This window comes from Boleophthalmus pectinirostris, unplaced genomic scaffold (genome assembly GCF_026225935.1).
Source record: "Boleophthalmus pectinirostris isolate CB_2022bp ecotype Guang Dong unplaced genomic scaffold, ASM2622593v1 HiC_scaffold_15, whole genome shotgun sequence".
NCBI classification, from domain to species: domain Eukaryota; kingdom Metazoa; phylum Chordata; class Actinopteri; order Gobiiformes; family Gobiidae; genus Boleophthalmus; species Boleophthalmus pectinirostris.
Window position 1 is genome coordinate 16,875,756 of NW_026571070.1, and position 16,855 is coordinate 16,892,610.

At 37.4% G+C, this 16,855-nt stretch overlaps 1 protein-coding gene across 1 annotated transcript in view; it reads left to right on the plus strand.

Moving 5' to 3' along the window:
- bmp6 (bone morphogenetic protein 6) overlaps nucleotides 1–16,855 on the plus strand; it is a 66,764-nt gene that overhangs the window by 26,032 nt on the left and 23,877 nt on the right. Inside the window, exon 2 of the mRNA XM_020925570.2 lies at nucleotides 13,434–13,626. Within this exon, the coding sequence (XP_020781229.1) occupies nucleotides 13,434–13,626 (193 nt within the window). The remainder of the gene's footprint in view (nucleotides 1–13,433; nucleotides 13,627–16,855) is intronic.

Here is a 16,855-nt window from a genome sequence, read left to right on the forward strand (position 1 = left end):
GGTATTTGCAAGTAAGTATTTAGAGTGAGGTGATGAGGTGAACTCTGGAAAAGTAGTGAGGTAGACGGGAGCAAAATTAGTCTTCCATCCTGAATTTATTCAAGCTCTATTTAACAAGTTGACATTCCTACTAAACACCCTTCAAAAACACTTCTAATAATAACAAAAATTGTAGTATTAACAAAGCTGTACTGCTACTTCACTGGTTTGCTGAAAAGGCGGCTCAGCAAAGGCATTCCCAGTCTCTATCGGCCCTTGTGAATCCATCTGATAATCCTGAATCAGAGCTGGTCTAAAATCTGGTACTGACACACAGGTATGACAGATCCATCTCCTGTAGCCAAGAGCTGATGACTGCTACCACGCACAGAACTGATCCTATCCAGATACTATGGAGATCTGTTAGCATAGCCCCGGTGGAGCAGCTATTAGCCTGAATTATCCGCCTACATTTGGGTTGGACGCACAACACACAAAGACGCGCTAAGATAAAAAGACAATAGAGAGATTTGTGTACAGGATTGTAAAGCTGTGGTGATGGAGAGAACGATTATGGGACAGGAGATCTGGTATTCGATGTCACTGGATTGATGCGCATTTGTGGCACTCATGTTTTGGATCTAAGTTAAGTAGTTGCTGTCATCAATTATTTGCATAGATTTTTGAAGAATATACTGTCTCTAGTATTTTATGTGAGTAAGTATATGACAAGTGTATTTACTATATTGAAGGGAAAAAAGTAGTTCATTGACTGACAGTTCTTTTCTAAGTACTAGTCTTTGCCCTCAGTTGGCATTCCCAGATATTTTGGGACATTTTATTACGGACCAGAGACGGTAGATAAACAGAAAATGTGGGAACGAGAAGGGAGTTGACATGGGGCAAAACCTTAGTTAGGGGCCTAATGAGGCAAGGAATTACATAACTTTACTTTTAACACTTTTTTATGAGTATTCTTTGATAAACATTTTTACTAGTGATATTCAAAGTTTTTTATCTAGTACATTAATACTTTGCTTAAAAGGGTGATTCTGTTTTCTTAATGACTTTTCAGAGATTGTAACATCAAATCCTCCACGTCCACCTTTGCACAACAGGAGTATTATACCAGATTCCCTTCTTGTTTAATCTACTTTCCATGTGTGAATCAGTGGTTGACGTTAATTTATTTATAAACCTTGTTGGATTATAAAATATAAACCCAAATTAGGCATGTGGAGAAATACTTAATTTATAACACTCTAGAGTATTATAATTGAATAATGGCTTTGAGATTTTCCATTTATACTATGGTCAGTGAGAATTTTAATGCTGACTGCCGTGCATTATTTTTGAGTAACTGCACAGATAGTTCCCACAACAGTTAATCACTGCTCTATATCACTACTCTGGGAGCATCATCATAGCAACAGGTAAATAGTGAACTATACTCAGTTTGTGGGACATTGGTGTAAATGCTAGCCAGGCTGGCGCCACCTAGTGCCTCCACTCAATTTCATTTCTTTCCAGCTACTAGGTCAGGAATCGGACTACACTAGATGGTTCGCAAAAACCTCGGAAGTGCGAGTTCGGGTACCAGCCAATCAATGAAAAGCCATACATTCTGTGTTGGCAACGATTCCCGGGATCAAGGATTTAAAGCTGAAACAAAGAGAATGTTTGGAAAAACGTTATTGCCCTTCTTCCTACGGGATTTGGGAAAAGCTTAATATACCAGTTAGCCCTGTTAGCGGCGCATTACATAAGTCACGACCAAATACCAGCGATTGTTTAAATGACAAAAAAGTACCCTCCTACCATCGAGCGAATGAATTGTAATGCTGCGAGGTCCGACGATTTCTATGAAGTGAAATCATTTGATGAATCAGGCTAATAAGATGCTCTTTGTGGTTTAATCCTTACTTTGTAGTTATTTGTAAACCAATAAGATTGATTATCTTTGTCATATTACTGCTACCTGAATACATCATCTAAATTAACTTTCATAATGAATATACATGTGTGACAGCTCCTAACATGTGTGGAGTACTGGTCCCATGTGTTTGTCCATTCATAAAACAGGGCTTGTGTAGCTGGGACATAAACCTCACCCCTCTCTGTGTTAGTCCTCTCAGTGTGAGGGCTTTGATGACGGGTCAGAGCCCAGGATCAGAGCAGCACCTTCTGTTTGTCATGACGACTCCCACTGGACCCTTTTCCTCACCCTTGTCCATACCTCACATTTTGTTTTATGGCCTTTACCAGTGGTTCAAAAACTGTGGTACATAAATTCTTGCTGATGTTACTTTCCTAACTGGATACTGTTAGGGGATGTGTGTAATTTCTGGCTTTCAGATAGTGTTTAATATTAAGGAGTAAATGTTTTATATCTATTTTCCTGAGTTCAGATGGGTGATTGACAGGTGGATCAACCAGTCAGGGACAAGCATGGTCTGTCCATATCTGAAAAAATATGTGTGCTTACAAGGAAAAATGAAAGGAAAAAATATATATCATAAGGGACTGAAAAACATTGCAGATTTATGGAGAATCAGTGAACAAAGCACAAAAAATTCTAATTTGCGGTGAGAGAAATGTCATTTTGTTTGTAAATTATAGTTGACCAATGATCTCCTTCATTTCACATGCGTCACTGGAAAAAAAACAAATGTGATTGAACATTTGTGTTTGGTTCTGGCTTGAGACGTGACAGAGGGCGTGTGGACCAGACTAATATATTCCTCTCCATTTAAATGCAAAGGGATATCAGTCTGGATTTGCCAGGCTATAGACTTTCAGGAATAAATCTTGCCACCCTGCTTCTTGTAAATGTGATTCGTTTGGCAGTTACAGTGAGACTTATTGGCCCTTCATGTCCTTTCAGCTTTAAGTGTAGGCCCTGTCTGAGCTTCTGTCTGAGCTGTTGAATCCTTTCAGAGAGAAACCCCATTTAAATTGGCAGGGCTCGTGTCAGTATTCTTTCTCTCTAGCGTCTGTCATCAAACTGGTACTTAGTAAAATCTCTTCGACAGGTCCAATAAGGAGAATCTCTTATCTGGGTCACAGGTGCTGCTTCTGTATTCTACATCACAGCGCTGTAGGAACTCTCCGTGAAAAGGCAGTCAGCATCTCAGTTTTCCATGTTTCAATGTTTTTCCAATATTTTGTTATTCTGGATGTGATACAGCTCGGGTTCATGCGCTTAACCTTGAAGGAAATGCTTAAAGTAATAGGACGCAAAATGAGCCAGTGTGGAAGAATCAACAGGTGTTTTTTGATTGTATACTTACTTTTATATGGAAGACAGTTTCCAGCACAGTCATTCAGTAAAAATATATTGAAACGAGATCAAAATAAAAGTCAGGATTTTCCATTCACTCGTCTCTGTGTCAGAAGCCCTCTCCTATACTTGTGCATAATGTTAGTTTCCACAGGCAGGCGATGAGTACAAGGCTGTATTGTAGATGACTGTGGTTGTTTTGCAGTGTGGTTATGGGGCATGTACAGGAGGCAGGATCATCCCCAGCTACAGGCCTCTGAGTGAGTTTGGACATCGTCATAAATGTAAGGAAAATAGTGACCGCTGACCACAGGCCGGCGGCTTTAAACCACAACCAGCCTGCTCTTTCAGCTTTCTAACATTATGTGAGTGTGTCCTTCACTGCAATGCTTTTGTTTCTGTTAAGGTTCATTTTTTTTTATTTTTTTTTTTAGTTTAGTTTACAAGAAATAAAATCCTCATACATAATTAAAGTTTTTGTATGACCAAAACAGGCAGATTCAAAATGTTTGTGTGCCCAGTACTATTTACAAGTACATTTGTAAAGCATATAATAAATAATACTATAATAAATTAGTAAGTAGTACAATCATTTAAAGGTGCACTGTGTAACTTTTCTGATGGATGTATCCCTGTTTTTACTTTTCCTGAAATGCTCTACAGTATGGCATCTGTCTTATCCATCTTGCATTTTTTTTGCTCAAAAAATTCTGAAACCATGCATTCTTCTGTGAGTGGGGTCATGTTTTCACAGATCTGACCTGTAACTTGGTCTGGTATCATCACCGTTTTGGTTCCATGGTGATAGATAACTCCATACCTCCCGTACCATCCACTGGAAATGTTTCATAGAGTTGCTTTAAATATCATTCGATTTTAAGCCATGTTATATGTAATGTCGTTACATCCTTAAAAAAACATACCTGGAGTTGTATTTTGTTTCATTCACACATGTTTGAGTAATCCTTTATTATTTGTCTGTCTGTGTGTCCAAAGTTGGCCTCCAAGGGTGTTATGGAGTTTAAAAAGACAGTGGAAATTCCAGGTATATTTGTGATGAGGGAACAATATTATAACATAGATCAGAAAAAAGTGCAATATGGCCCATTAACAGAACATATTTGGATAAGGATTATGACACTGGATCTCTCCCATTGAATGGCAGCCTTTCGGACTTGTGGTTTTTACTTTCTCTCTCTCACCGGCATTTCATCACTCGTCCCGTTTTCCTTCCTCTGCTTCTTAAAGGGGCGACAGCGTTTATAGAAAGCCACAATGTCTGTCCACACATAAGTAGTGCTTTCGCTGTCGTCAGGCCTGATTTGTTAAGGTCTTTGGGGTTACCTTAAACTATTGAAACTTGCCATAAACTGAGATATGAGTTTATTACCCTGACCTGCTCTGGTGATGGAAACTCATACACCACTTAAATCCCCCGCATCTTGTCTATTTTGTATATTTGTGAGTTTCAAATTCTCCTTTTGGCCATTTCTAGTTTGAACTTCATGTTAATCCACATGCAGCAATGTTAAGATTTAAAATTAATTTATGACAGTTTGTTAGATATGCCTGTGAGACGTATATTGTGCTTGTTTTTGTGTATTATTCCACATCCACTCCTCATTTTGATCAGCCTCTATCATTCCCTGAGTCATGGTAATTTATATAATTATAAGTGTGGGGTTGTCAAAAAACAATATGATACCAGTACTCAGATGCTATTTGTTGCTAAACCTAGTTGTATCTAGTGTACGCAAGCATTACTAATGCTTGGAGTTGCTCTAAATGATAAACCCAAATTACTGCTTTATTGCAATGAATGACTTAAATATACAATTCCTTGTGTATTCCTGTAGTTTTAAAGGTCCTATATTATGCATAATTGACTCTTGTGAGATTTAAGCCGAGTTAGAACATTGTTATCTCATCAAAACCACACAGAGAGTTGTGTTTTGTTTCATTCTCACATGTTTGAGTAGCACTGCATTATTAGTCTGTCTACATCTCTAAAGCTCAAAATGCTCTGGTTAACCTTGTAAGGTAATGAAGCGATAGTACAGCAATAGAACAATACCTTTTACCTTTAATTCAATAGAGACTGGCAATTCCGGAGCTGAAATCATACAAATGATTCTAGTGAAGGTATGTCCAGGTATGATTTTGATGAGGAAACAACATTATAACATAGATCAGACAATAGAATAATATGGTCCCTTTAAGTTCATTTGGAGGGCTTTCTGAGGTCATGAAGTTTAGATGGCCCGGTGCATGTGGGCTGCTCTAATACCTACAGCAGCAGCAGCGACAGCAGATGTTGCGCAGGTGGAAATGTGAGAACAGCTCCTATCAAACCCAATCTGAAAACCTGTCTCTCTCACTCACAGCTTCAGTTTTTTCAGAATTTCCTCGTCGTTTGTGTCCCTTTTGGTCTCCCCTCCACCCTAAACGACGCTGATTCTGAGTGATGGCGACAGTGTTGAAATGAATTAAACAAAAAGGAAAGCGTATGGAATAGGATTTGCGCCTGTCTAAATAGTTAACTATTAGTGAATTGATTTATTTTTGAGCAACCAGATAAATCAGAAATCAATTAGCTTCAAATCTGTGTTCCATATGTATCTTTTGGCAGTGCATTGGTGGTACATTCTTACTGTTTAAAGCCTGCAGATAGGACCTGCAGTTGTATTAAAGACCATATTAAAGCCTAAAATGTGGTTCTTCTCAATGTGGCTAAATGTGTTTACAACTTCACACATATTAGGGGTTTCTGGAGATGTATTACTATGGGCTGTAGTAAGACAAGACTGGATTTTTTGTCTTCATCAACTGGAATAATATGGAGACGCAATATGGAAATGCTATTGACTGGCATAGTTGGCATTAAATTGATCTATCGCCATGGAAACAAGCAGCCAGAATCATCGGTCAGATCTATAGAGAGGCGCTCACACTGATAACACATGTTGTTCAAGGAATTTTTGAGCCCTTAAAGCATGTGTAATTGAATAAATGCAAGACAGATAACTTTAATGCCCTACTATGGTATATTCCTATCAAAGCCAACCATCCCCACGGATATAAGTACAAAAAATAAAATTTACATAGAGAATCTTTAAAGGTCCTATTACACAGAATGGATTCTTGTCAGCTGAAAGCCATGTCAGAATGTTGGAGTTGTATTTTGTTTTATACATATATGTTTGAGGAACCCATTATTATTAGTCTGTCTACATCTCCAGAGTTCAAAACTCTCTGCTCCACCTTGTGATGTCATGAAGCACTAGTTTTCAAGGTAACAGCTACTGTACCTTTTTGCCTTTAGTTCAGTAGAGTTTGCCAATTCTCAGGCTGAAATTACCCAAATGATTCTAGTGAAGGTGTATGAAGTTTGAAAGCACAATGGAGCACTTCCTGTATTACCGCATGGCATCACAAGTTGGACGAAAGTGTTTTCTGTTTGAGAGAATAACTCATCCTTTATATGCTTTTATGTGTTAAGCATGTGTGAATGAAAAAAAAAAAAAAAACACAACTCCAGGTATGTTTGTGATGAGGGAACTACTTTAACATAGCTCAGAAAATAGTGCAATATAGGCTCTTTAACTTCTGGAATTCATATAGTCACAACTTTAAGAAAACAACTGCCTATAATGTCTTTTGTGCATGAAATAATCCGTCCAATTACGTTTTCCTCCCTGTGAAGAGGAAAGCCCTTCTGAATCTCTTCCTCCTCTGTGGTTCCTGTCTGGCTCACATCAGGTCGGGGTAAAGCGGAGGTTAGGCTCCCTGTATGCAGCCTCCAGCCGCTTCCCTTTGATTCGTCTATGTGAAAATCTCTGTGGATTCCAATTGAATTTCATGCCGTGAAGGTGGAGAGACAGCTGCTCGGCTACTTAGCAAGCGGCTAACTCTGCATCTCGAGCTAACTTCATTGCAGATGATAAAATGTAGTATGATAACAGACAGGAGTGGGTTGTACATACTTACATTTATTATGTTCACTTCACTCCAATCTTTATAGTAACCATTTCATGAAATTGATGACTATTTTCAGACCATAATTTTACTGCATTAAACATTTGTGTTTCTTGCATTGCTCCTTCAGATACAGTTTAGTTGTTTTAATTTCTATAGTCCATCCTTGATTTTGTGCATTATTTAATCTATTGTCCTTTCAATTGCATTCACTTTAAATTATTAATCAGATATTATGTCCAGACAATTACTCTTACAATTACTAACTGTATAGTAGTTTCCCGAAATACTTTTTTATTGTTGAGTAATTTCTTGGCACACTACTTTGTACTTGGTTATTATTAATATTATATAGTAATTAACAGTGCTCTAACTTGAGTTTGATTTATGGTTGCTCTATCCACCTCTGATAACAGATATACAGGGTGTCAGCATTAGTAATATTTTACAGGTTTAATTGTCTGTTTTGCTCGCTAAGATGGAGTGGTTCTGCATTAGCGGTTGTTGAGTGAGCTGACGAGAGCCAGGAGGATTAGCTCAGCTGTAAAAGGGATAAATGTCAAAGCTTTTCCTGTTAATTTCATTATGTTCCAATCACACATTTTTCATCTTTAAGAAAAATGTTGGCTGGTTATATTTCACTCCACGCTCCTGAGTTTGTAACACCTCACTTAAAATGAAATACAGCAGACATTTAAAAGATTTAGTGGAGCTGTACAGTCCAGGATAGCTGAGTTATATGGGACACTGCTGCTTAAGATGTAGTTTGGATGGAATTTGGCTTTGAAAAATCTCCCCAATGCTCTGATCTGTTTATGTTAAAGATGCGCTGTGTAACTTTTTGGTGGAGGTCCGCCACCTGCTGGTCTCTATGGAGATGTTATTGTTGTACCTATGTTTTACACTATGGCATTAAACTTATCTATCGCCATGGACACAAGCAGGTAACATTATATTAGTGCTTCTTTATCAATACAATTACCGGTAATTTAATAAATGCGGAAGAGAAGTTTATTGCTATATTATACAACGTTTAACACAAAGCAACAACATCTCCATGGAGACACCAGAAAAGTTACATAGTGCACTTTTAAGTTGGTCTATAACTGTACATATTTTTTGCACCATAATTGACATTTTAGTAAAGAAATCACATTGAGTTTGAAAAGTAATAGTTATAGTTGTAATAATACACGGGAACAAAGTGTCAATGAAGGTCAACTATTTTCTACATTCCTTAAACAGTAACTAGGGCTACAGTTTTGTTTTGACTTTATATTATGAAGGTATTTAGAAATTTGGTAAAGTTACACTGTGTTGCTATGAGCTTTTTGTTGCAAATGCAATCAGACTTGGCTGAAAAGTCTTCACTGTTTCCAGTTCATCTTTTATCTCGTATATGGAGCAGAAAATGTTAAAATGTTAATGTTATACAAAATTCCGCAGATTCTCCAAATATGAAGTGAATAAACAGTTTATCGCATGCCTTTTGTAAGAATGCACTATAATAATTGAGATAATCATTAATCTTGTTTAGTTTGACACTTGCGTCGCTGACACATCCACAAACTATCCTGCACATTTGCTGCATAAATAAATGAACTATTAATTTCTTGTAAGTGACCAGAGCAAAGTTTATCAAAAAATATGTTGTGCCAAAAAATGATTATTTAAAGGTCTAATATTACATAAAAGGATTCTTGTGAGCTTTAAGCCTTTTAAAATATTACCTGGAGCTGTGTTATGTTTCATTCACACATGTTTGAGTAAACCCTTATTATTAGTGCGTCTTCATCTCCAAAGCTCAAAATGCTTTGTTCAACCTTGTGATGTCATGTAGTGGTAATTTTCAAGTTAACAGCTACTTTTAATCATTAGTTCAATTCCAGGGATGAAATTATCTAAATGATTCTAACCTAGTATGAGTTTAAAACACATTTGCTGTATTACCACATGACATCACAAGGTGGAACAGAGTGTTTCCGTTTGAGAGAAGAACTCAGCCTAAACATCAAGGATTTGTGCGTTAAACATGCGTGAATGAAACAAAACTAAATTCCAGGTATGTTTGCTCTGAGGAAACATAACAAATCAGAAAATAGCGTAATATGGGCCCTTTAATTTCAACCCATTATTCTTCAAACTCGGGGGGTGTTGGGACAAGTGCTGTAAAGTCATTTGCTGAGCTGTGACCTCAAATGCAGAACTATCAGGCAGAGGTTTTTTGGCCCTACTGGCTTCCTGTCATTATGATACAGGCCTTAACATCACAGTTATGGGTACATCTGCTCATGTGGGAGGGGGATCTGTCAAAACTGATACTGGTCACAGAGAGCATGATGGGAAAAACACTGAGTTCTCCATAGGTGGCTCTACTTTGGATGTCCACAAGTCCTGAAGTTGAATACGTACTGTTTTACAGCTAACATTTGTTGCAGAATGGTTTAGGGTTGTTGTCAAGACGATAACAAAGACCAAGATATTACATAACCAGACTGAGATGACTGATTGATGCAAAAAAAGAAACATTTTATGTCCACAACTGTTTTGACCTTGCTTGTGTGCAAAAATACAGATCCTGACTCATTTATCCTGCATTAATAAACTTATAAGACAAGACCTTGCTGTGTATATTATAATTTTAATGTTAAGCACCAGATTTTAAACCAAATGTTTGGAAAAATGACCAAATTTTAAATTATATGCATACGCACAATCTACTATTTTGAAATGGGCTTGTCACAATAACAAATTTTGAAGTGCGAAGTATTGCTGAAGTAAAAAAATAGACGATAAATGATAATACTGAAACCAAACCGCAAAACAGAATTATTCTCAAAAAGTAGTTTGAATATACAGTATTGAACTTCATGAATTTCAGTAAATAAATAACAGAATGCAACACTTACGAGAGTTAGTTTGTATCTATTATAAAGATAGAAATTCATAATTCATCCTTCTAGAGCTCAAATCTCACCACAGTACAGAAAAATAATTGAGTGTCAAAAATAGTTGTTTCATTCTGTAATATATTGAACTAAAAGACGATATAGTAATTATCATAACATGCCTATTTTGAAATTAGTTTTTGCATTTTTAGTCTGGGCTTTACACTTTATGATGCTTTGGACCAGCCAAAAAGTGCCTTTTTTTTTTCCTCATACCATATCTACTAACCACATATATATTCTAGTTTCTGTCCCATATCTGTATAAAAACAAATAAGATAAACATAAACACGGGTCATCATGGAAATAACCTCTCTCGACTCTGGTCAGTATTACAGTGTCTGGGGATGACCTGTGTGCGTGTGTGTTTGTGTTTGTGTTTGTGTATGTGTGTGTCTGTCTGGGGGTGTGTGTGTGTGTGTCTGTGTTTGTGTATATGTGTGTGTGTTTGTGACAGGCGGGACTACTTCCTCTGAGCTTCTCTGATTGGCTTTCTTGTCACACCACACTTTTCTCTCTGTGCATTAGGGAACAAAATGTGTCATTTGGGTGGGTCCATACGTCATAAAATCAGCACTAGTTTTAGGAAGACTGGCTTAAGTTCAACAAACATAACTTGAGGAGATTAAAAGACTATCAAATGTGTAAAGAAATGCCCAATGTAACTTTCCTATGGCATATGACTCAACTTGGAATAAATATTGCTATACATAGGTTTTATAACTCAATGTGTTTGTTACTGCAGGGTTCGTAATGACTGTAATTTTTGCTTTATGGTGGCCAGACGTCAAGCTAACCTGCGTAATTTCAATTTGCAGCTATAATGTTAATAATTTGAGCGGCTGGACTGGTCTTGTGCAGGTAAAGAAGGCGTGAGACAGTGGAATAAGCTTCAGTTTGTGGTCGACCCAACCACAGATTTCAAACTGTGCTGAGTGGAAACTACACTGGAGCTGACGATTTGCTCTGAGCACTATAGAGCATATGAGAAAGCATTTAGCCTATAGTGTGTGACCGTGTAGGAGTGCTGATGTATGTGTTTGGGTGCGAGCAATTATAGTGTAGACCTACTTCATCATATATTTGTAGTACTGGGAAGTGACAAGATACTTTTACAGTTTAAAGTGCTGTACCTGATTTTCAAAAGGTGAAAAAGAGAATTACTTTATTTGCAGTGGCCCAAAGTTATATGTCAATGCACTCCGAGCAACCTAAGTATTCACCACGATGAGTTTATAAGCCCATTTCACAGGCCATTGCAGATTATTACTATCACTGTAATGCAAAAATTAGCATGCCAACAGTGCACATCCTGATATTTGGACAATAAAACACATTATTAGATGTGGGCAGTACACAGTGGTCTCATTTTGACCCCAAGAGCCATTTATTACATATATCTGTGCAAAGGAAAAAACAGTTGCTCAACTACATGGAAAAAGATTTTACTGCTTTGCCTGGAATGTTCCACAGTGTTCAGTTAACCGTATCTACCGGCATTCCAGCAAAGCTACAGCATTGCTATAGAGACAAGGTGGTCCATCTTCTCCTACTAAAGTTGCATCGTCCACCTTTAAAATCTCATGTAATTATTTTAAAGAAAGTCTGACTTAAGTTAGAGGGTAGTTGTACCTTGGGATGTCATGTGGTAATACAGAAAGTGCTCCACTATGTTTTTAAACTTTGCACGTTTTTGCTAGAATCATTTAGATAACAAATTTCTACTGAGAAAAAGGTAAAAGGTAAGAACAGAGCATTTTGAGCTTTGGAGATGTAGACAGACTAACAATAAACGGTTACTGAAACATATATGAATGAAACTTTGGATATGTTTTTGATGAGGTAACAGCATCATAACATGGCTAAAAGCTCACAAGAGTCAATTTTGTGTAATATGGGGCCGTTAAATACATGTAGCCTATACTTCTGTACCTTCTAATTGCCTCTAACATGGCAGACATCACAAAGCCTGTTCGTGCTATAGAGACAGGAGCTCATTCTGGCTCATATGTACACATCATTATAAAGCATAGTGCACTTAAAAGCGGTGGTGGTGGGTTTGTTGGTTGGTGGCCAGTGTCTCTTAAGTAAAAAGGAAAAGATTGATGTTGTTTCGGCCTCAGACTGATGATAACAGGGCTTTATTTAAGGAAACCGCGCAAGCTATTAGTCTGAAGTATAAAGCACATGTGATGGTTTAAGAGGCTGCCATGGTCAACCTCAGCACACTGTCTGAAAGCAATCCGGATATCACTGATCTCCTGTATATTTACACTGGACACTTGTTTGTCAATGTGCCATCTTAGACTTATTATTACCCACTCATTGCATGTTTTTCCTGTTCTACGCTGAGTTCGCTCTGGGTTAAACTCAATGGTTCGGCTTTGCTCTGCTGACTTTACATGCTGGTCTGCATTTAAGTATGTTTTTGATGTAAAAATAACGGTAGATGAGGAGTAGGGATGGGATAGATCTTTTATCACACACAGGATCAATGTGCCATGAGTTTTCCCATGCTAGTGCTCGCTGGTGGTGTCGTGGTTTTAGGCGTTACACATTTGTGGTTGTTACCATGGTGATTTGAGATGGCCTTCTGACCACGACTGTTTACTGAATGTCTCTACCCTCTTTCTCCCCATTTCAAGCTACAACTGTAGGGAAAAAATATCCCAAAGCATGGATGGGCAATATACAGATGAAATTGGATTGTGAGTCTTTTTTTTTTACTTTTTTATGCTATTGATTGTGCTATTTCATGGTTCATGAGTGACAGATGAATTTATCCAATCACTGTGAAGTATGAACTCTCAAAAGAAGCAGATGTGTTAGTTACTTTTAAGCCATATACTTCTGATAAAATCCAAATAGTGATCTTGGCTTTTGAAAATCATTGTGTAATTTTCTTTTTTTATTCACTACTGGGCAACACGAATAGGTTACACAACATTATAACACATAAATCACAAAAATACTTTTATAGTTATATTGAATGTATGATAAGATTAGCCTACTTACGGTACTTAGACTTAATTAGACTTCTTAGTTTAATACTAAGGAAATGTGTTTAGCTTTAGCTGTAATTTCCTTGGCACTGTTAATTACAGTTGCCATAGCTGCATAATGATATTTTCATTTTTACTGACTGCACTGTTTAGTACCACAGCTCACCACAAAGGCATTAAATCAAACCACAATCTTATTACTGCACTGTTCTGATCCTGTGCTTGTGCTTTTGTCTTCTGTTTCCACAGTGGAGTTTGACAGAGAGCTGTCCCCTCAGCGGCGGCATCACAAAGAGTTTAAGTTTAACCTGTCCCAGATCCCGGAGGGGGAGGCGGTCACTGCAGCAGAGTTCAGGCTGTACAAAGAGTGTGTGAGCCGCGCCTTTCCCAATGACACCCTCCTCCTTAAGGTCTACCAGGTAGTCAAGGAGCACCCTGACAGGTAAATCTGAAATAAAAGCCAAAACTCACTGCTCTATGATGTTACATATTGTTGTCCTGTCTTGGTTTTGCTAGTCCATGTTTAGCTCTAGGTTAATTCTTTGCTGAAACATGAGGGGTATACGGCAAAGTGAGATAGATGACTAAACTAGGTTAGTCAAGATCAAACCCTGTATTTCTTGTGTCACGAAGGTGGCTCATTTTCAGCATGGTTTCATCACAGAGCGGCAGAGCTAACCTGGTCCGGAGCAGGTTAAGAGCCTGAGTTAAAACGTAGATCATATCTGCACATATTATAAAAAATGTAAAAATGGTCAAATGTGGCTGCACACTTCTGTGACACTCGTCATCTCTGAGCTGTGGTTCAGGCATTGACAAGACAGCTCACTGAATTAAAGCCTGCCTATGTCTAATCAGCTTTGTATTATACCCCTATGGGTTAGTTTATTCCTGGTGTTCTTCTTTAGACCTTTAGTTCTACCAGAGTCATCCATATTTAGTCCTGGTTTAGTTTTGTTTGCTGAATGAACAGTAGTTGTCAATCAGTTTTTAACATATTTAAACCTGATTCATTTCCCTTGCTAAATATTAATCAAAGGTAGGCTGAAGACGCTATTTGGATCTCCTAATTATTGCTCCCAATTTTAAGCTAATATTTTAACTTTTTGATTTTGACTATCGTGTGACAGACAGTGTCTAACCATTGCAGTCTTACAGTTTTCTCTTCCTTGAAAAACAGATTTTTTTTCATGAATACTTTGCCAATTTATTTGACTATTTGGTTCTCTACTGCAGATTAAGAAGATTAATTGTGTTGACAAGTAGTGTAGATTTATAACCGTACCTTATAGTAAGCCCCGTTATCTTTCTGTTTCAATATGGTTTTGATAACATGGGTAAAATGCCAAGAATGTTATCTTTATTATCTGGCCCCTTGATGAAGTTTAAGGTAATCTGTCATATCACTTGACTGTTTGTGACAAACTTTTGCTTTTACATTGCAGTTCCAAGTTAAGATCTAGCAGAGACCACCTTGTACAGAAATAGCCCAGTCTGAAAATCCTCCTGAAGCCTGAATGAGCACTGCTAATACCTGCTAAACATTTACATTACGTCTGCAGGGCCAGGTCAACATCCAGAGATTTGTGAATGATATTTGTGTATTTAGGCCTGGACCGGGATCAGCGGCTACATCAAAGAAGACGCATTTTTAGTCCCTTAAGATACAGAAAAAGTTGTTTATAGATGTCTAAGTAATTAAAAGGTCCATATTAAGCTATTATAATGTTATTTCCTCATCACAAACATACCTGGAGTTATGTTTTGTTTCATTCACACATGTTTAACACAAAAACCCTGCATATTTTGGCTACTTGGTGTTCTCCTTTCAAACCGAAAACTCTGTTCCACCCTAGTGTCATGTGGAAATAAAGTGCTCCGCTGTATTTTTAAACTCCATACATCTTCACTAGAATAAGATGCTTTCAGCTCTAAAATTACTCTTGTCTTCTGAACAAAAGGTGGAACAAAAATCTTTTGGAGATGTAGACAGACTAATAATAAAAGATTACTCATGTGTGAATGAAACAAAACACAACTGCAAGTATGTTTTTGACGAGGTAACAAGATTTCATAGATCGATAAATACTTTATTAAACTGCATAATATGGTAATATATAATGAAAAATATCAATCATTCAAGGTTTATTTCAGACTCTAATGGGTTCATATAGAACATTTAAAAACAGACAGAAGACACATATAACAGATATATTTGAGCATAATTAAATATAACTCTATAGAGGCTAGCAGGTGGTGAACCCTCCACTAGAAAAGTTAGATAAGATAAAATGTGAACAGCTGAAGCAACAATGTACTTTTGGCTATAGGACAGTGTGAAGTCTCTTTCACTCATCGTCATAGTACTCCCTACAACACATTTCACTGTAGACACTATGGGCATTGTACATTTCTGCCTGTCCTACATTTCGTACGGTTATCAACTCAAATTTGCTACATTCCTGTTTCTTTACAATGGCTGGTCTGTGCAGTCTGTCTGGAGTTAAAGCCTTTATTTTTGCAGATATTTGAAGATTATAGGACCTTGTGTATTATTGTAGGTGAGAGATTTTTACCTTGAAGTAAATTACAGTTTATTGACACAGATGGCACAAACGTTTCATGTTTTTTTAATGCCATTTGACTTGGTGATGCTTAAAGCTGCAATAAAATTGTAATGTGGTCTGCATACTTTCTTGGTTTATATTACAGCAATTGATAATGGCTTCATTGGTGTACCTTATTTAGACCTGGTTTAGAACTGGTTCAAACCTGGTTTAGACCTGGTTCAGACCTAGTTTAGACCTGATTTGTTCCATGTTGCATCGTGGTTTGATCTTTGTTATTCATGTCTAATCATCCTAATTTAGTCTATGTTTAGTTCTAATAATATGTGGTGTTCCCCTACTTTAGACCTAGTTATATTATAAATTCAAATTTGTTTAGTCCTGGTCCAGTCTTGCTTCAGTCCAAAATTCACATCTTGTAAATTTTTTCTCTGATGGTGTTGTATACTTTGCACAGTAGTTCCCCACACATCAGTAGAGAGCCTGTTAACTTTCACAGGGCTTCCCTCTAATGAAAGGCATAGTCTGAGCTGTAATGACAGGGAGCTTAATTAGCCTGACGCTCTTTGTACTTGGCTTTTGATTGGGTTGGGTTTGGGAACAGCAGGTGAGGAATGTGGAGATTACAATCCCAAAAATGTGGTGGGTCTGACTGTGTGGGAAAAAAGGACTGGTATGAAAATAGTTTTAAAGGTGCACTATGTAACTTCTCTGGGGAGGGGTTTGCCTACTGATGGTCTGTATGGAGATGTTATTCTTTTTTCCTGGAATATTCTATATTGTTATCCTTGTTTTCATGGAGTGCACCTTTAAAGCATGTTTAAAGGTCTTACATTATGCAAAATTTACTCTTGTGAACTTTTAAATCATGTTATAATGCTGTTACCTCCTCAAAAACATATCTGTCTTTATTATTAGCCAGTCTACATGTACAGTTAACAGCTACATTTCACCTTTAGTTCAGTAGAGATGAGCAATTTCTATGCTGAAATGATGTAAATGATTCTAGTGAAGGTGTGTGGAGTTTAAAACACAGTGGAGCACTTCCTGTATTACCACATGACATCACAAGGTAGAACAGAGGGTTTTATGTTTGAGAAAGGA